Source organism: Molothrus ater, chromosome 3, assembly GCF_012460135.2.
Source record: "Molothrus ater isolate BHLD 08-10-18 breed brown headed cowbird chromosome 3, BPBGC_Mater_1.1, whole genome shotgun sequence".
In the NCBI taxonomy this organism is placed as follows: domain Eukaryota; kingdom Metazoa; phylum Chordata; class Aves; order Passeriformes; family Icteridae; genus Molothrus; species Molothrus ater.
In genome coordinates, this window is record NC_050480.2 from 95,206,032 (window position 1) to 95,227,728 (window position 21,697).

Here is a 21,697-nt window from a genome sequence, read left to right on the forward strand (position 1 = left end):
CAGGAAGAGTTGAGCTTTGTAAATTAAAATTATTTAAACAAAATGAAAAGAAATTTAACATGTAACAGAAATCTCATACATAAACAAAAGAATGCAATAGAGAAAAAACATGCAACATATAATTTTAACAGTGAAGACAAGTCCAACTATTACAAAGTAGTTTGGTTTAGGTTTTTTTTGTAACATAGGTGTTAGTTTAAATAACTAGATGAAGTTATTTTAGGATTTTATCCCTTATCTCTCAGTCACAAAAATGTAGGAAACATTTTGTTATTTTTTCTTTAACAAGGGAAGTCTATTTATTTTTTTAAAAAGAAGCTAACTACTTAAAGGGGACTCTAAATACTTCTTACCTGTATAGGTTCCAATGAGTACCATTTTCTAGTAAAGGCATCTTGGGTGGTAATGTTTTATAGTGCCTAACAGGACTTCTGAAATGTGGTGGGTCAGAAAAGAACAAAGGACAACAGAAAAAAATGCCAGAAATAAAAAGACAGGTAAAGGCAAGCCAAGACTGACCAGAACATGAAATAAATGCATAATATTCTATTATATTGTATAGCTGTAGGAGTAGATATCTCATCTATGTTTTTCTGAAGTACTGTGACAGCTATCTGGGGGGAAAAATTTTGTATTAACCCTTTTCTTAGTAAAGTGCAAGAACTTATGTCAATGCTAGTACAGCTCAGATGTTTTCTTGAAAAGGAAGTAGTATATATTCCTTGTTTAGATACTTTAAATTAAAATATGCAGACTGTATTAAGTTTATATTAAATTACTTTTTATTTCTCTTAGTGATGCCTTACTTAGACCTGCAGAAATTTTTACCTTTTCAGTAGTTAAGCATGAAAGTCTCACTAAAACAGGGATATATAGTATCAAAAATTTAATTACAGATTAGCAGCTGAATTTTTTGAATGTGGAGGTTTTTTAAAGTGGCGTATCAGCTTCAAAATTTACCAGTAATTAAATGTTATTAATTATAAGATAATTCAAAAATTTAGGAGAAGTACTGCATCAGCCAACACAGCAGCACTGTGTCACTTGACAACTGTCTAATATCATCATAGATTTTAGAGAAGGAAATGTTTATCAGCCAGCTCTTCCCATTGAACAAGAGAGAAATTTAAAGGCAGACAGTGGCTGCTGAATGAGAATTATGGCCATTTAATGGCTAAGGGTTAGTAACAACATTCTAACAATTTTCCATATACCCTACTAGGGCACAACTATGGAACTACTAGGAGAAGAACCAGCAGGCTTGAGGATTTTGCAGCAGTCTGTCCTGACAAGACATTTCATTCCTGTTAAGCCTTGGGCCAAAGCACAGCAGATCAACATTAGAAACCTTGCTGTGTCACAGACAGATGAATCAACTCTCTGCCTGGAAACATCAGTGTTTGTAAAACCCTAAAGGATTTAAGGAGCTTTGACTCTTCTTGTATGGGTTTAGTGGTCACCACTGGTGAATTCTCTATCAGAGGTCACTGTAACATTGCACAGGAGGAAAAAAGGAATGGCTGCCATCAGGCCAATCCTGGCACATGGGCAGATGTTACCAATAAAAGTAGGGGGGATCTAAAACATGGAATGTGGCAACTCATGATCTATAGCATAGGTACACAGCTTTCCACCATTTCTAGTAGTTAATAATTGCATACAGAGCAACAGGATGGATAGCTAGGACTAGTATTTCAAACTGGTATTCCATTAAACTCACCATATATCTTAACTCTGTAGCTTGGACTACCTAATTTCTTTCATTTAACATGAAGCCATTAACATTTCTTTCCCATTTTAAGCTGAAGCTGTCTCAAGGCTAATTAAACCATTGTTCAGCAAGCTGACTAGAAAACAAGGATAAAGCCTTAAAAATTTCTAACATGAATAAATGTCAGGTCACTAGAAATAAGAAAGGACAGAAGATGGCATAGAACAAATTTTTGCTGAAACTGTTTTCAAAACTATTCTTTCAATAATGTGTATTGGCAGTTTAGTTGGAATTGGGGTGTATAAGTCTCAGAGTTAAATTTAGAAGAATTAATCTATTGTCATCTATCATTTTTCTATTCATCTTCAATACATTATTTTAAGCATCATCCTTGTTTACAGTATACCCCTACTATTACTTTTAAAGGGTGATTTTTGGTGTTTTTTGATCACAAAAATACTGTAGCAATAAATGGAATAAAGAAAAAAGCAAGGAAGTGCTGTAGGCTCTGAATTCAGTGTAGCTATTACCTAACTCTATTGCTGTCCTTACAAAAAGGACACAACTTAGAAAAAATTTTGCAGAACTTTTTGCTGTGACCAGACTGGTTTGGTAGATTTGTAAAGCTATTGGAAAGCTAATGGCTGGACAAAGACATAAAATAACAAGAAGTTAAATAAATTAATAAATTCTAAAATTAAAATCTTGATGAAAAAGTCTTTTTAGCCGAAGTAGAAGAATGAGAATATTTCTACTGATAACAAAAACTTAATTTAACAGCTTCCCTGATGCAGATTTTTTTGAAAGCTTACATATTTATTTACTATTTTTAATACCACTTGGCTTTATAACAAAACCGTATCACAGCATCTTCAATACTGCTTCAAATTTGATAATGAGAATTAAAGCAATCCAAGACATTTAAAAAATAAACAGTACTTTGTAAGAGAAAATCCTAAACTAAATAAAAGAATAATAGCACTAGACAACATAGTTTAACATTTGGTGATTTTAAACATTTAGCACTGGCACAAAACTCTCATCAACACCCAGATCCTGAGGGGACAAAGGATAACCACCTGGCTGACTTAGTTAAATGGTTAACTACTTTAACTTCAACCTACAATTTCATTTATGGTAAAGGACAAATGTTCTACACAATGTCATGGGTTTTTAACACAGTTGACAGACATGGTGGTAAAAAAGGTGGGGGAGCAGACTTTCACTTTTTAGATAAAGATATTTCAGTCCTGTTTAGTTTCACAACTCTGGAAAGTGGTAAGACAGGGAGCTCCTAGCTTTGAAACAAGAGATTAAAGAAGACTGAAGATGGGCCCAAACTACAAAGTTTACATGTGGATCCAATTTATAGAACAATTTTTAGATGCCAAAACAAGTGATACAAAACCCCTCAAATCTAGGACTTCCAGTAAGCCCTTGTACAACAGGATTTATTCCTCTGCAGGTGACTAAATCAGCATGAGATCAGGTGTCACAACAAGCAAAGACTGTTTAATTGTGCATGGCTGTTATATAAACATAAAAATGCAAATAAAAGAAAACAAAACCAACTAAAAAACCAATGTTTGAAATTATTACAATGCTCATGCATTGGGAGATCAGGACTTTTGTGACTAGACAGAAAATCTACCAGAAAATACAACTGCAAAACCAAAGTTTCTTCAACTACTTTAGTCCTTACTACTGAGGTTCAAAAACAGATACACACATCTGAATCTAAATTAAAACAAACAAAAAAAGAACGACTGACATCTGGATCACAATGTACTGGGAAGTTCTTTATGTACTGGGTCTAAATACACCATGGAGAAAATGTTGGGCACACAAAGTGGGCAGAACTAAGCAGGTGTGTTTGTGATTCCCACACTCCTGTATTTACCTGATGGTGTGTAGGCACTCTGCACTTCTTCCTCGCTTTGCTCTGGGCAGCATAAGAAGCTCACTGCACAGACAGGATGGGTGGTGAGTGAAACAGATATAGTTATGAAGCATTAGATGACATGGGTTATGCCAATGATAAGCAAATGAAAACATCAAAAGAAATGAGAAGCATTCACCCAGATAGATAGTCTGATAAGACTGCATGTCTCAAAATATGAGTCAAAAAATGCATGTAATAACTCATTTTCAACAAGCTCATTTTAGTGTGGCACCTCCTTCTGTGATATTTTTCGTTTAAATTCAGAAGTACTTTTTCAGAGCTCTTCACGATGAAGCAACATAAAATGGCTACAGTTTTCTAATAACCTCCTGTCTCATGAACTAATTAATGGAGAACTGCTTTAGGAAAAAAAAGAAAGATGTCTGTTGTTTGCTTTGTGTTGGGTTTTGTGGCTTCCTAAGCTACAAAATCATACAGGTAAAAGCAGTGAAGGTTTGATAATGACATAATGCAGGTTGGTTTATGGGAAGAATAACCAGTCACCCTTTAGGGAAAATCAAAAATATATGTTCATTTGAAATATTGTGTTGGGCCAAACAGAAATTCTGACTCATAGCTCTTAAAAGGTTTTTGTAATGATAATCCTAAAGAAACAAATAAAAAAACTAATCAGCCATCAGACTTTTTTTTCTTATTCTCTCAAATTGAGGAAAATCAGCTATCTATTCTATTTTAATTATATTGTAAGCAAACACATACTATAGCCAGCAAGATGGTAAAATTAATGCATATTTATGCCTATGGTAAATATGACTATGATATGAAATATTCCTTGAATAAGCCTGTAGTTTTATGCACTTCAACACAATCAGAAAGAGCAAGCTCCAAAACTCCTATCATTGTAAATATGAAATTAAAGGTAAGCTTCATGGAAACATGCTAATTTTAAAAGAAGCAGGGAATCCCATGAAGTACTATGGCAAAAAAAAAAAAAGAGAGAAAATATTACAAGACAGATAAAGTAGCAGTTGTTCAATGTGTTTCACACTTCATGTCATTATAAAATGATGCATTTCATTGATACACTACAGGCATTATTTACCTAAAATTCTAAACAAGGCAGACTGAAATAATGGCTTGTGACTCATGTAAGATTTAATTACATCTGGAGCTGCTAGCTTGATGCAACAATATAAACTAGGGTTGAATTGAATTTTTAAATTTTCTTTCTAAGTCAAATTTCTATTCATAAACTCAGACAGAATTTATATGCATCTTTTCAGATTAAAAACTATGGATTTTAGGAAAAAAGTTACTATTTTATTTAGAGTTGCAAAGTAGATGCAAAGTCCACATTAAATCATAGGGTACTTTGTTAATATTTACCTTTCCTAAGCCAAAGAGTATCTATTGTAATTGGCCCAAAGCAAACAATGATAAAAAAGTCATCCTGAAAAGTGATATAAAATAAAAAATTCACCATGAAATTTTCTAGTTAAAAAAAAAAAAAGAGTAAAAGAATCCATCAAGAAGATTACCAATATTGTGAGAATATGCAGTTCTCTGATAAATTAATTCTGTTTTGGGAGACATTTAAAATAGAGATTACTATTCTTAAACAAATGTTTTCTACACTCATAATTAAGAGATTTTACTTAGGAATAAAAGAAACACAAAAAAAAGTGTCATTCTTTTGAAAATTGAATAATGGTTTCCTAATAAAAGGCTTTTCCTAAAAGTGTATATATATTCATATATATATATATATGTATGTATATATGTATATAAATATATATAATACTGCTGAAGTGGGCAACTAAGTTCCACTGGAAACTTATTGCAACAGATGCTTCTGTAAGAGAGTGGTAGTACCTATTTTTACAAAGACCTATATTATGATTTAATATTGATTTTGAACCATTAACAGATAACTGAGAAAATTTTTGAAACGAATCAGCAACTGTAATCTCTGGCATGCAATTATTGGGTAGTTCCTCAGCTTTCAAGTCAAGTTTACATTAGATATCTATGTGAATGTACTTGTTTAGGTGAAGGGTTTAGTATGCACAACACATAATATCTACACTACTCTTGATACTGATCCATAATATTTAATGATGTTGGGTTTTTTAATTCTTGGATGTGACAGAGGATCTTTCTTAACAAAACCTGGTTCGAATCTTTCATATGATGCTATTCTTTTGTACTGAAAGCTGGCAAAACCAGCCAGAACTAAACAGACTTCACAACTGACGAAATCTGAAGGAAAAGATGAAAAGGAAAATGGGGAAAAGGAGACCACTGCATACAAGATTATTATTCAAGAACACAAGTACATGGACCCATCTTTAAATCCTGCAAATAAGCCACGTACATCTTTCATGTCTGACTTTTAAACTTCCAAAAAAGTTTTGTGAACACTGAAAAGAATTGAAGACTCTAAACAAATCCAGAAGCCCATTGCTCATCCCCAGGAAAGGCTCAGGGTAAACCCAGCTCCTCTCCAGCCATAATCCATGGATATATCACCAGTTATGTCCAGGTTTGAGGCTTTACTAAAAGAGAAATTTCTAGACAGCTGTCTATATTTATACTGACAAAAGCTACTTTTTAAAGCCTTTTTCTCTTCCAATCTGATTAATAACAAATCAATGCAATATCTTCAGAAATCTTTTGAATATATCACTGCCCCCAAAAAAAAAAAACAGAAAAAACCAGCAACAAGTGGACATTACTTGAATTAGCCTAACTATAAATCTGACTACTATACTTAAAAACAATTTTAATTCACCTCTGAAAGAAAATTCAGTGCAAAAATCCAACTTAGTCAATTCTGTACACACTTCTTGCCTATTTGAATTTTTAAATGTACCATATTACTCAATAGTTCCCACACCTGTGTTACCACACTACAAAGGTAAAACAGGCAAGATCATATACAAAACTGAACTAGCTAAACTGCAAGAGCCATTTGTTATTCAGTCTTTGTATTGCTTCAAATCTGGCCAGAGATTTCCAGAGATTTTTATGGTTTAATGTTTACGTCTTTTCATGTCACTATGAAATGTATGTTCCATATGGAATTTACTGGATTATAGGGAAAGATTCTGTTACACTTAGTTCTAAAAGTAGTTAATTACTGCCAAGAAAAAAAAAATCAAAGACATTACTATGACATTTGATCCTATCTGAAAGGTAAGTTTGCTACTAAAGTCTAGCTATACGATTTTTTAAAAGTAAACAACATCCCATAAAGATTGATAATCTGACTGTCATTATTTTTCACAACTGCTGATCTGAAATAGCTTTCTAAGCTTTTTTTGCAGGTCTAAACTAAAAAGAAATTCTAATTTCTTCCATTTTATCAGAATACCTGAAAACAGTGCTTACGAGGGGAGGCCAAGCCTTCTTTGAGTGTAGACACTCCATGACAGGGAGAGATGTGTTTGTGTCACATATCTAAGACTGGAAATTTTTGTACCCTACAACTAGTACTGCAACTATCCTTACTATGCCTGGGTAATGTACAAAGTTCACCAGAATGTTACATAAGATGCTGGGAGACTGTACCCATAGGTGTCCAAAATTTATAAGCATATGAATTCAAATTAGCATGCCTCCAACTCCCAGCTAGGAGGAGTTAATGTCTGGCATTTTGCTTGTAAATTTACCAGCACAACTGGTAAATTCTGGTATTACAGGAAGGCCTAGAGCATACATGAAGATGCATGGCTTTCTAGCAAAAATCTCTGGGCTTCATTTGGGAAAAAGCAGTAGAATACCTAGGAAAGAGAGACAAGAATCATTTGTCTAGATACCTGCAATTACTGTCAACCCAGTACACAGTTTTACCAAAAGAAAGGGTAAAGACAATTTAACAGCGGCACTAGATCTATCAGTTAGGATGAATTCTCTCCCTTCCCCATTGCTATTAGTCACATTTCTAATGAAAACTTGAAAATTAGGCAAACTGACAACATTTCTAAACTTTTATCCATGTTCAGGCTGACAATGTACCTTTCTTGATCAGACAAATACTGACTATCCATCTCTCTGGATCTGTAATCAACTGGAGTTCTGGAGGCATCATGGTGTCTAGTTGGAGAACGTGATCTTCTCATCTGATGAATTTCATCTAAACTCCTGAAAAGCAGAAGCATGTATGATAATCTTGTTTTCTCATTAATAACAATGGATCACAGTACAAGCTGGTTGAAGGAATTCTTTAATCATAAATTATTAATCCATGATTTCTGAAAGAATGCCATTAAAAATTATGCAATTTATACATGCCACTATTATCCTACAAATATTCTTAAGTAGCTTCAAAGAAGATTCTGCCACTGACTGAAAAAATTTCCAAACCTATGTATTAGTTATGGTACACAGATGATGAATCACAGAGAAGATATGAGTAAAAAGAGGTAAGTCTTACGAAGTTATGATTCATCCCATGACTGCTCTTGAGTGAATAATGAAAGCATATATCAAGTTCAAATATTGCAGTAATAAATTAAGATAGAAAAACCAAGCTTTAAAATTGTGAAAAATTCCTGAACAAGAGAAAAGTTAATAATGACACAAACAATTATACAAACATGAAAGCACGTTGAGTTTCACTGGAGGTGCCTACCTCTGTAATGGCACATTTGGTAAACGTGAACGGGGCCTGCCCTGATCGTCACCACGGTGAGGAGACACGGAACGTGAACGATGATGCGTTGTTGTTCTCTGCTGCTCTGGCACAGTTAGCGTTGTGGATTTACTTTCTCTAGTACTAGACCTATAACCTACTGGCAAGAGGGTAACAAAAGGCAATTAGAAACTAATGGTCTGTCTTTAGAAAGAATTCAGATGACTAGACTTCCAGGAGCACGTATCCAAACGCTTACACAACTTTCAGGTCATCACTCAGCTGTTGTACATCCCGATGTATCATGCAGAATAAATCAGTAGCATTACCTTTAAATGTCTACATGTACAGAGACTGAAAAAATTAGACTTCTTGATGTACTGGAAGATGTGGAGCAGTTTTCTTACTTGGGGAAGAATATTCTGGGTATTTTGTGTATATAAAGAAATATTTGAAAGGAACCTAAACAGATCAGGTTTGCCTCAACTAAAAATTGGTTAAAAGTAGTTACTTACTGCCAAGAAAAAAAATCAAAGACATTACTATGACAATTGATCTTATCTGAATGGCAAGTTTGCTATTATAGTCTAGCTATATAATTTTTGTAAAGTAAACAGCATTCCATAAAGATTGATAATCTATGCGACTGTCATTGCCTACAACAGCATTGACTCACACAGGGCTGCTTATATATAAAGCATCTTTCTGCCTCTTATTTCCATTAGAGATATTCTCCTAATGAACTTGGCCAAAGCCACCTACCTAGAAAAACTATTAGGATCTAGAGTATATTGTGCTGAATATTGGGTGTTGCATACTGTGCAGAATATTTTTTTCCAAATATTGTGATTAAGCAAAAAAAAAATCACATAGTATTTTTAAATAGGATTAAAAAAACCCAGTGGAATGTTAGCACACTTTCAATATTTCAACATTGTTGTGACTTTTTCTATGTAGCACACTCTTAGCTTTGTTATACATTTCGACTCCCTTCCTAAAACAGACAATGAAGCTTAGTGAGATAACAGCTTTCAAAAGGTACCTGTTAATTTTCCAAAAGAACCTAAGGAGATCTGCTGAGACTTCACTTGCTCATTTCTAGACATTTAAATAAGATTACAAGAATCCCTTGACAGAAAATCCCTTAATGATACAGAAAGTCATCCCTTAAATCATCCTTTAATCACTTTACAAATTCTTACTTAGTTATCCAAATAATAGTTTTTCTTCTCTGAATTTGTCTAGAATTAAAGTTACTGTAATGTGTGATTTTGTTCAGCTAAAAAAAAAAACAGCTTCTATCAGAAATCCTCTTTTCATGCAGGAAAAAGCTATGATTTTGTCACCCAATTGTCAATTGGAGAAATTTAATAAATTAAATAAATTGCACTTTTTATGGATCTCACTACAGGGTTTTAACTTTGAGGGTTTTTTTCATATTTTATATAATTTTTATAATTCTTCTAGCTCTTCTCTGGTCTTCTACAAAATTACAAACAGTCCCTCTTTTAAAAGTGTGCCCTGTATGCAGAGTCTGCATGAGGCTTGATCGTGCATTCAATGACATTTCATAACTTCTTTAGCTGCAGGTTTAACCCTGGCCACAAACATCAAAGCAGCATTCACACTTTTTTCCCCAAATGTGTAAAAGTTTACCAATGCACCCTAAATGGCCTCTAAAAATTGACAACACGCATGAAACTATCTACTGGGGTTTGTCAACCTTTTAACAAAGTAGGACTCCAGTGTTCTGCAGGTTTTGGTATGTTGTGTTGCTGCCAAAAAAGTGTTTCAGAGTTCTGTAATAAAATTACAAAGAAACATGAGGATCGCCCTGACCTCAGGACAAGGATTGGGTGCAGATTGTGAAGCAAAAGGGGGACTCCCCCAGGACTTCAATGGAGATTCATGACCCAGGATTGCTGCAGAAATTGTCTAGGTCTTTTGTGAGAGGAAGAAAATATATAACAAAAGGTGGATGTGTTCCCTTTTCCTGGATAACTAAATCTAAGCTGCATTTGCAAAAAGATAATTAATTTTCCAAATAAGCTTGTGTTAGAAAAAATCCTGTCATCTGTATCAGTAGGAAGAGCAGTTTACATGTATTAAACACTAAAACCAAAGAAATCCTAAACATCTTTTCAATCTTTAAGCAATTCTACTAAAACACATACAACTTAAGTTTAGAAAATGAAATATAGATTTAAATTTAAAAAATATTTCTAGTCTCCCTAAAAAACTGTACATAAGATTCTCCTGTAGAAGTCTAGTATAGAAAGATGATTTTATGTTATATACTTTGCACAGCCAAGCTATCTCAGGAACAATACCTGAAATTTATGCAGTGTGTGCACACAAAGCTGACAGAACAGAGACAGTAATTCATAGTTATCCCAAGTATTAATTCAAGAATTGTCAAACTGGTCACATCACACCCATACCTTCAGTGACCATGACAGTGACAGCAACAGTAACATTTCCTCATATCCTCAAATACAAACGCTCTGTGCTCTTCAGGGTGAGCAGAGAAAAATTTTGCATGGACCAGCAGGATAGCAGCAACCAAGCTGATGGTAATTTATGCAGAAGTTTCTCAGTTGCTCATGGGAAACTGTCAGGTGTGACAGGAAATGAATGCAGGATGGATGATGAAAATGGATCTAGCAAATGTTTGATACCTGAATTATATTATTTTTTCTTAAAGACAATACAGACAAGGAAGAGATAGTGTATTGATGTCACCCTGCTGCTACAGGAGGAAGGCAAATACATTTATACAGGTTACAGGTGACAGAAAAATCAACTGCTCTGAAGAGTTACCCACAGAATAAACAATGCAGCTTGTTAAAAATACAACTGGGGATATTGCCAACTGTATATCAGAGCTTTTTTGTTTTGTTTTTAATTAAGGAAGTTACTGAAGGCTTGGTTAAATAGATTGGTCTGAAAACATGTTCAGATTTTATTAAAACTTTCACTGACCCTTATGAAGTACTGGGCTGGCCAGTACAATACAGAGACAGAGTGACTGGTGTAAGAACAGCTCAGGATCACAAACTTACTTAAGAGACTTGAGCATCTCTCATATATGTAGAGGTTGAGAGACTTAAAAGAATATTTTCTTCGTGTAGACGGATGTCAGCATACCACAAAAACCCTGTCAAAATCATTTTTGTTAAACCTGAGCTTCAAATTGCTTTCAGCTGTTGATATAAACTTTTATGAACATATCTAAGAGCTGATTAAAAAAGGAGATGTATATCACTGCAAGGTACTACTAATAAATGAGGATGGTCTAATTACATGAAAGATAAGATTCACTAATTAGTGATATAACAAGGGAAAAATACTTTTCTTAAAATATTTTGGAATTTATTAAAGTAGTACTATTTTTAATGTAACAATCTTCCACTGACAAGAAGTTATTATTTGCAGCTGCTGAAACTTCTAGGAAAATAGTTTTCTTTGTTATTACTAAATTCTAATACTACATTTACCTTAGCAATTGATAAAACATTTGAAATTATAGTTTTATGAATTTTCAAGGTTAGTTAAATTAGCAAAACTATTTTCCTTCATGTTTTTAGCTTGCATGGAGATGAAGTGAAATTTTGTGGTTTTACATTTTGTAGTCATGTGTTTATTTATTAGAAAATGAGCAATAACCTTTTTGAAAATCTTGAGATATTAAGGGGGCTAAGTAACTTCCTTTTTTTCTCTCAATACTTCAGGAAAAAAAAGAAAATTAATAACTTTCAGGAAGATTCTGCCTGACTAACCTGATCTCCTTCTATGACAAGGTCACTCTTATTGGATGGGAGAAAGGCTATGGATGCTGTTTACTCTAAATTATTAAAATCTTGTACACTGTTTCCCCAGGATTCTCCTGGAGAAGCTGGCAGCCTACAGCTTGGACAAGTCTTCAAAGGGAAATATTTTCTTATATGTCAAGTGTTGTTAACTCAATTTTGATGTTCTTACTTCCCTTGAGAAGGATATCTTAAAACTAGACTAATCTGGTTGAAGCCAATAAAGGCTATTCCAAAATGGGGCACCACCATATTACATTAAAGGGAAATGTGGATATTTTCTCTTCCTTCCCACGTGCATGCTGTGCAAGAGAATGTGTGAGAAATCTGAACCAGACAAGAGCTGGGCTGCACTCTCTTGAGAACCATGGTACTGAAGGGCAGGGGGAGGGCAGGGGTAGAGACCCTGCAGAAAAACAAGGAACTTGCATGGAGCTTAGCTTTAACAAAGGAGTTTACTTTAGGGAGAAGACACTGCAGTACTCATTCTGTGCAAAAAAAGGGAGCAGTCCAAAGGCTTAACAATTTAGCAATGAGGCAAGTTAAGAAGGTTGGACAGGAGGGCAGAAGTGAATATACATGAACTTGATCTCCAGTCACATTTGTGAATCTGTGCCTAAGGTTCTCAAACAATTTGAAAGACATTGGGATTGGAAAACTTTTTCAGGTCTTTTTGCAAAACACATTTTCATACATTGTCTAGGCTTTCATAGCTTTGTGGCAGATGACTCAAATTTTCTTTGTCCCTGTGCCTAAAGTCTAACTCCCTTTAAAGAACTCAGGTTGTATATCCAACAAATCCCACACACTTACATGCATATCCACTTCCCATAGGAATCATGAACAGCTGAACCCCACTTAGAACTGCCAAACAAATGTGCCAATTCAACTCAAAATGGACAAACGTGTGTTTGGTCAAGTGAGCTAGCAGAATGTTTCTGATTGGGTGGACTTCAGAAGGAGCTTCCTCACTATGCCCTTCAATTTTTAACTTGGAGACTCTCAGATAATTGAAAATCCAGTTTTAAAAATTAAATCTTGCTATTTTCTACAGCGATTGCTGAGAAAGTTTAGATCTGTGCATTCCTCAAAGGCACACCTGAGCCTGAAGTCCAAAGAAATGTCAATAAGACTCAGTTTCTCAAATGCTGGCGAAGTGAACAAAGTCCAATACATGCAGCTGGACAACTTTGAATGCTTCCTGACAGGGGGAAAATTATTTATTTCAACTGGATGCATGAAAGGACTGGCAGTGGAAAAAAAGCCCCAGTTCTTAATAGAATATACTTAAACTTTAAACACAAGTAAGTCTACAAAGAAATACCAGTATCTCCATTTTCAACTACAAAAAAAAAACCTCAAAAAAAAAAGCCATGAGAAATATTTAAGAGCCTTTTATTTATATTTAATTTTGAATGCTCACTCTCTCTGCTGATGTAAAAATATCAAATATCATAGTTAGGCATACATAAATGAATTTCTGTCTTGGGGACTGAGGTGCAAAGTACTGTAAAATAAGAAAAGAACCCTATCAACATCAAAGGAAGGATAATTTGTCTCAGCTAATATCAAGATGATACAGCATTTATAAGATATGTGGTTTATTTGCAAAGTTATATCGTGGATAAATAAACTGTGAGATTATTTTAAACACACCACGATTTAACTCAGTTGCTTTCATCAGGAAGATCCACAGAAAAACTGATTTAGTGCTGACAATGACATAGCGACTCTCCAGCTAGCTTGGAACAATTGGGAAAGATATTTATCTGACTTGTGGCAACAGTGAATGAGAACTAGAAGCATGTGGTATCCAAGATAATCCTCAAGATTTTCAGTAAGTAGAAATGCTGAACTAAAAGTCAAACCATGACAGTCTCTACAAGTAAATATTTATGAACATTTAGGGTAATGATAGTTCATGAAAGCTTATGAAAACTATAAAAAATATAGCCATGCTGCATGCATCTTAATCTATAGCCATGCATTATCAACAAGTCCATGGAAGACTGCATTAAATCTAAGTTTAAAGCAAAAAGCAAAATAATTTTAAAAATACTTTCAATAAAAACTGAAATCTTAATTATTTTAAAATGTGGGAGACTTTTACATTTAATTTGCATTTTAAATAATGCTTGGAGCATTACACAGTAAGAAATTAATCAATTTGAACAAACCAGTGGGCCCCATATGAAGAGTGATATGCAAAATAAATATAAATGAATGAATAGTAGAAACTTTTCATTTACCAGGTATGGGACAGGTACCATGGAACAATCAGGAAAACTGTTTTTTCCCACAATGCACTCTCTAAAACCAGTATCCTCAATATTCCAAAATATTATAAAGAAATAAAAATCCAGACAAGCAAAAAAGAAGAAGAAAGCAGGACCATGCTGTTCATCCACGCACCTGGAGGAACAACTCCAATACCATCATCAACATCAAAATCTGAGATGTCACTATCACTGATTGGCCGAGATCCTGCACAACAGTAAGGTAAACAAATACCTGAACATCTGGTCATGTTATAATATGTAAAAATATGTTCATTCAACAAAATAATGAAACCAAAAGATGATTTTAAGTCAAAACAATAGAGAAGGAGAACTCAACTGCAGTGACTAACTGATGCTTCAGAAGACAGCTGAGCCAATTTAACATCTTACAGCTGCTGCAGCCTCCTTTCCCTTTCTCTTCCCTCAAGTCCTCAGTAATCCTCCACTAGGATAGATTATCTTTGTAAGCCTCCAAAAGCAAAACTCAAGTAAAGGAAAAAAAAAACCACTTTTGTGCTACTTCAGTGAATATGCTGAATCAGCTTCCTAAACAGGAAAGGAGATGAGGCAACATATGGTGAGAGAGAGGAAGAGGAAACAGCACTGCCAGCCTTTAGAAGAGCTCAAATATCTCACAAAAACTAACCTTTCATTTTCTCTCTCTATACGTATCCTGAGTTTGGGCATCTATGCAGCAATTACAGCAGTAACACATAGTTCATTCCTGAATGTACAACTATTTTCTATGCATAGTCTGGAGTGAATGACTTCCATGTTTTAGAAAAATAGCTTGGAAATGCATTTTAAAATAATCCCCTACATCTTTCATATTTCTAAGTAAATCTTAGTTTAAATGAACAGAGAAACTACAATATCTCCTTTGAAATATCTCCTTTTAACGTGCCTGATACAAACCTGAAATCAGACTCATGAAAATAACTGTACCTCCAAAATACATTAATAAAATTTCTCTTTTCTGCAAAAGTACACTTTAATGAGCATAAAAATTTTTTTTGCTAATGAAAGCCAAATCAATTCCAGCAGGTTTCACACACTTGAACGTTATACGTCACAGTTGTAAGGCTGACATGTCAAAATTTAAATTGTGTTCCTGCCACACATTTTCATTACTTTTGAGGACTATGAAATAGTATCTTTTTATTTTATTTGGAATTTAAGTACCATTACACCATATCCATCACTTCTAATTTAAAATTTAAGAGACCTTAATGGAATTTGGACCTACTTTGTAATTTTTTGCTAGTGCTCTCTCCACCATGAACATGTCTTCTTGGCATGAATGGTGATGGCTGAGGCAGAGGTAGTGAAGATTCATCATGTGTCTGTAGCTTATACCAATGTGGTTCATCATCTAAAAGTGCTGTCTCCAGCTCTATAAGAATCTAGCAGAAAAATCATCAGGTTTCAATTTTACTTTGAAGGCACACAGAGAAACACACACACAAAATACATATGCAAATCTACTCAAAACCAAACAATGAACTCAGAAGAAATGTGATTGCATGCATCACCTCTCCAAGAAATTCACTCTCTTCTTCTTGTACTCTTGGCTGATCCCATACTGTGATTTCAAGCATTCGTTCTCTAAAATCTCTACGATGTACATGTGAGTAGAGAAAAGTTTGATTCCATTTTGGCTCTAGACTTTTCTTTACTGTTTTGGTCCTTCTTTTACTTTTATCACTGAAACATAAGTATTTTTTGTAAATTATTCATAGAGATAAATCAGAAAATACCATATACTCATCAGCATGTAACTGTTTTCATTTTCTCTTAGGCAATATTGCCTAAATGAAGAAAGCATTTTCTGCACAGTGGATCACATTCTTAAAAAAGACTAAAAAGTTAAATTGATACTGACTTGTATGATTCAAGTGTAATTTTTTGTTATAAATAATCTAGCTATAAAAAATTGTAAAAAGGAGTTCTTCATAAGCATTCATTAAAAGCTGATTCAATACATGGTAAATTAAAACATAATTTTATGAACTGGAATACTGTTACCTTCTGTCTGGAAGAAAATACATTTTTACATAGGGATTTCTGGGGCGCCCATCTACTCTTGTTGGCAAATCTGTTGCCTGTAGAACATTTACTATTAACTGATGTCCCACTTTGTCATACCAGAGTTTTACCTACAGGAATCAAGTTACCAGAAAACATTACTGAAAATGGAGAAGAAACAGAATTTTCAGATTGCATCAAAAATAACCACAATGTAAAAGTAACTGTTGTTTTTTTCCCCAGAGACAATGAGATATATTTCATTTAAGATCCCTTAATATTTTATTAGTTTAGATGGAAAAGATGATGGTATATACCAAGAATTTTATACTTATCACAGCATAATAAAATTATGGTGCCTGATTATACTCCCATTGTTTATTGTACTCATTGCATAATCTTAGAACTGTAAGTGCACCTAAACCAGCAGGTCTTAGCTCTGCACCTTAAAAGCTACATTAAAGAGAAAACTCTGCCTGCATCTAATCTCAAGGTATAGCTGAAATCTATCTACTCAGATTTGTGACATTTTCAAAAGTGTTTACGGAAACAATAATATAGAGCTACATAATTTCTTAAGAGAATCATAATGTTAGGAAATTTTTAAGCCTGCTGAATACTCCTGAAGTAATACGATCAATATAAAAAAATTAGAAGTGTGGAAAACAAAGTTTAAGTACTGACAGTATATTTGATAAGCAGGACTTCAATTAGTATTACAAGAAAGTTCCAAGATGTATCAAAATTAAAATGCATTACTGAATAGTGTAATGCTTAACAAATATACAGGCCTTTAAATGCTTTCATAAAGAAAACAGTGATACTATGCTTGAATCTGCAGAGCACTGGATACTGGACATGTACAGTAAAGTCACTATTTTCAGTGCAGAAGCTACAAAATGACAAGTTTCAAGACACTTTTATGGGCTCTTCTCAATGAAAATTCCTGCACTCTTTGGTGTATTAAGACAACAATTTCTTATGTCTGCTATGATTACAGTCAGGTCTTGTTATTGCATCCAGAGGCCATCAAAAAACTTTTGAAAAATGTTAATCTTTACCAACACTGAACATTTCTCTTGGCCTCCCAACAGGCCTTGGGAATGTGCAGGGATGAAGGACCAGCACTTCATAGATTTCCATTAAACACCCAAGAAAAACAAAACATGCTCACAGAAAGCTGCCCTGGTAGGACCTGAGGTGCATCCCGTAGGGCTCCAGGGCTAGTCGGAGATATAACAGAAATAGAAGGCCTTTCCATCTTCTGAGATTCAAAAGAACTTGAACCTAAAACCACATGAGAAAAACATGAAATTACTATCCAAAATTTGGATAACTTATGAACTGCTTTTTCTTTAATTGTATAAAATTGATTTAGAAAATAGAGTGAAAAGACTGATTTTTTACCCCTACATCCCAGATTAAACCTGTCATTTTTTGGTTTATTAAAAAAAAACATATAATAAGAGTGTTCTCATACATCTTTGATAAACCATAGCAAGTGTTTTAAATAAAATACTGTTCTCTGACTGTATTACACATCTCCCTCCCCAGACAAAGTATGCTCATTCTACGATCCTAAGTCTTTGATGAATACACCATGTCTGTTGTATGGATTATATTCCCAGTAGCCTCTGAAATTTTAATAGGAAGACATGCAGGACATGAATCTGGCATGGAGGATATTTCAGCAATGGCTGGACATCCTCAGTTGTCCCCTAGTGAAACAGAGCCCTCACTAATGATATGAGCTTGTGACAAGTGATCACACCTTCCCTGTCCCAGGGAAGCTTTCTAGTTGCATCTCAGGAAAGGCTCAGATGGGAAAAGACTGGGAGCCATGGCCCTCAAATACTCTGGCTGAAAACATTCAAATGGAACAGTTAAAAAGAATGCCAGTCTTTTGAAGTATGAACAAAAAATTCTCATAACCAAGGTTTTCTTGTTAAAAAAAAAAAAGAGAAACAAGAACTCTGGACTTACTCTGCTTGGTGCAGGAGGTGAAATCCTGACACCATTTGTACCTTATACCTGTTTTCTCTCTTATGTTAGGAGACGTAAATTATTATTTGGGTAGTAACAACACAAGATACATAATGAAAAAATATAATTCTGCTAGCATTTAAAATCTGTGTATGCTTAATAAAATCCATATTGCTTCAAATTTAATACACAAGGCCAAAACCCATTGAATTTTGTCACACAAAAACCTCAGAGCCAATGCAATTTCCACAGATCATTTTTCAGAAATTTCATAGCTGAAATAGTTTTGCTGGGTACAAGATTATGCTTAAAGAAAAGAACAAGGCGTGTACTCACTAGACTCTAATGGGGGGTGGGAAGTCTCGGGAATCCGTGGAATATCACTAAAATGTGAACACAGCAATTAGAAACAACAGAGACAACCTTTGGCTGTGACAAATACATTGCTGGGACAGTGTTCTAATAACATGGATTTGTTTCTGTTCTAACAGTTTACAAGGAAAGAAAGAGGAAATATTTGAAGACATACTTTCTACTATCATTCATGAAAATCACACTAACACAAACCACGTTCAGGTTAAGGAACTAGTAGATATAACAATAAGGAACCAGCAGATATAACAATGTTAACATTGTGGATATGTTAACATTACAAGATATTTTACAACTGGAACAATAAAGAAAGAGAAATTTTAGGAAGAGAAAAATATACAGTACATAGATATACTTCCTTTGCCAGAAGGAAGTACAGCTATGGTTGTTCAACTATTTTTTGGAGGAACAAAAATCAAAAAGATAAGACAAAGATTAACTCACTAGTAATTTTTATATAAACGTCTCAAGGAGTTCAGAGAATGAAACTGATGAAAATGTCTTACAATAATAAAAAAAGGAAAACAAAGATTATTAGCAATGTTAAACAAACAAGTGAATAATGCATTTCTTCAAAGGATAAAAGAAAATGAAACTGTATTAAAACTGGGTATGGACATTTTTCAACACATACATACATATCCAACACATATACAGATATAAGTAAGATAAACTGATTAAATCCACAAACATCTATCAGTGTTTTCTCATCAATAAATTTATTCTTCCACCAAAATCTGGATGATGCTAGTTCCTGGCTCTTTCTATTCTCAGCTGTCATTGAAAATACATTACAAGAGCAAAAATCATCTAGTATTGCACATATCTTAACAAAGCAGCAGAGCAGGGAAATGGAAACAAAACTCTTCAGTGAATTATTTGAATGTATTTTCATCCACACAGACTGATCCAAAACTGGAACTGCAATAACATTTCTGAAGAACAGTTACAAGATTTTAAGTCTATAGTTGAGAATTTTAAAGGTATTCAGGCAGTCTGCTCAGTGAAACACAGAAATCTTTCTGACTTCAAACTCAATAAAACTAAGACTCCTATGTTTATATAAAGTCACTTATGAAAAAGAAACAGACACTGGTATCAAAAAAAGAATGCAACAGTGCCCAATCACTGAGCCTTAAAGTCCCTTTTCATGTCCTGCAACTTGTGGTGCCTGTGGTTTAAAACAGACTACTTCAGCTCTGCATTAATGTCTCAAATCAACTTAAACCTCAGATCACTAAACAAGAATGTGCTCCTCCTTGTCTTGACTTCATGAGTCAGGAATAACGTGGTTTCCTCAAACTCATGGAATTATAGCTGAACTAGTAATTCTTGACATGGCACAGTACTACACTACAAACATATGAACAGATTAACAACCTGATGCACAGCAGGGCTGCTATGAACTCTTCTTCCTCTCAACATTTTCTCTTTTTCAGGTCAGACTTTCCAGGGCATTTCTCATCAGTCTGAAGTATTTACTTACCATAATCAAACAGATTTTGTGTTTAGTACAATGTTAAGTTTGCAATATTTTCTTGTGCTAGAATATGAACACTCCCATCTGCAGTACAGCACTGTTTGCAATAACATCACTTTTAGGATGTCTAAAGAAAGGTTCACATGTGCAAGGACTGCCTCAAAATGGAAAGTACCAGCCACAGTGTCAAGTTCTTTAGTCCTGGTGTGATTAAAGACACTAAAACTAATTCTGTTTGGATTTTTTTCTTGTATTGTCAACAATACAGTAGGAAAAAAAGGCTAAAAATAAACTTCAAATATTAATTACACATTAATAATAACTTAATAACTGATTCATATTTCTGCTAAGGCACTGTCACACTATTACAACCAATACAGAAAAAATTAATAATAAATCAACATGAGAAAAAAACCCACACAGTTTAAAAGAGGATTAAATGTTGGCATTTTAATTAGAGAATGAATATTCTAAATGGAAACTATAATCTAAAACTTCTCATGTGAGAAAACTAGTCTTATCTCACCTGCTTTTAATTTTGTACTGCAGAAAATATTCTGATATATGATTTACAAAAAAGCTCTTTAGAAAAAATAGTAGCTCATTACTTAAAATATTCAAAACTAGACCAGTCAAAGAAAAATGAAGTTAAAAGTTGCACAACTGCTTATCTAATACAGTAAAAAAATTTTACTCTCCTTTTGGAGCAATACAAACTTGAGAAAAGTAGTAGGCAGCTCTTTACCTCCAGTAAAGACCTGCCAACTTCAAACTTTGTCTTTCTATCCCTACCTTGTGTGGTCTTACATGATATTACATATTATTATCTTACATCTGATTCTTTCATGCCTCGATGACTATGTAGATTAAACAAAGCTGTGCCTTAGGCTGAAACTACTCTGTGCAGATATATGGTTTGTGAGAATCACTATTTTGCACAGGAAAAGCTATAATTTCTTCAAGGCATATAGGCAAAGGTTGCTCACTGAAGAAGAACCAAGTTCAAACATGGTTGTAACCCACACTTTTTAGGTTGTTCTAGAAATGTAGATGTTCTAGAAATGTTCAGATGTATCATATTCTACGCCCCAGAGAGCTTCTAAAGAGCTTCTGAGTACCTCTTGTCAGTGCTCATCCTGCTATTCCCAAAACCATTCCCTGCCATCAGAACCTGTAGATCAATCTGCAGTTTGCACTAATTGAGCAGCTCTCTGGAGCTCAGCACTGCCTGGTTCATGATGGAGGTTCAACCTCCTTGCCAGGACCTAGACCACAGTAACCAACCCTGCACAGAGGAACTGAATCATATCACAGAAACAACAGTTTTGGCAGCATTATCTGTGGAAATCTAAGCAAAGATAGCTAGCATCTGACAAAGAAAACAGAGAAAAATGAAAAAACATTTGTTTTACCTGCACTATCCCATAGAGCACACAAGAAGACGGAGAGTTGTTACCATGCCACGCTTCTTCTCCGAAAAGTATACTGCCAGAGGATTTTCT

General features: G+C 34.3%; 1 protein-coding gene across 1 annotated transcript in view; it reads right to left on the minus strand.

Annotated features, from left to right (window-relative positions):
• The window catches only part of RIMS1 (regulating synaptic membrane exocytosis 1), a 307,545-nt gene that overhangs the window by 98,529 nt on the left and 187,319 nt on the right, over positions 1 to 21,697 (minus strand). The window contains 9 exon segments of the mRNA XM_036380202.2: positions 3,612 to 3,674; positions 7,632 to 7,757; positions 8,248 to 8,407; positions 14,469 to 14,540; positions 15,582 to 15,738; positions 15,868 to 16,039; positions 16,361 to 16,491; positions 17,535 to 17,647; positions 18,680 to 18,726. Of these exon segments, the coding sequence (XP_036236095.1) occupies positions 3,612 to 3,674; positions 7,632 to 7,757; positions 8,248 to 8,407; positions 14,469 to 14,540; positions 15,582 to 15,738; positions 15,868 to 16,039; positions 16,361 to 16,491; positions 17,535 to 17,647; positions 18,680 to 18,726 (1,041 nt within the window).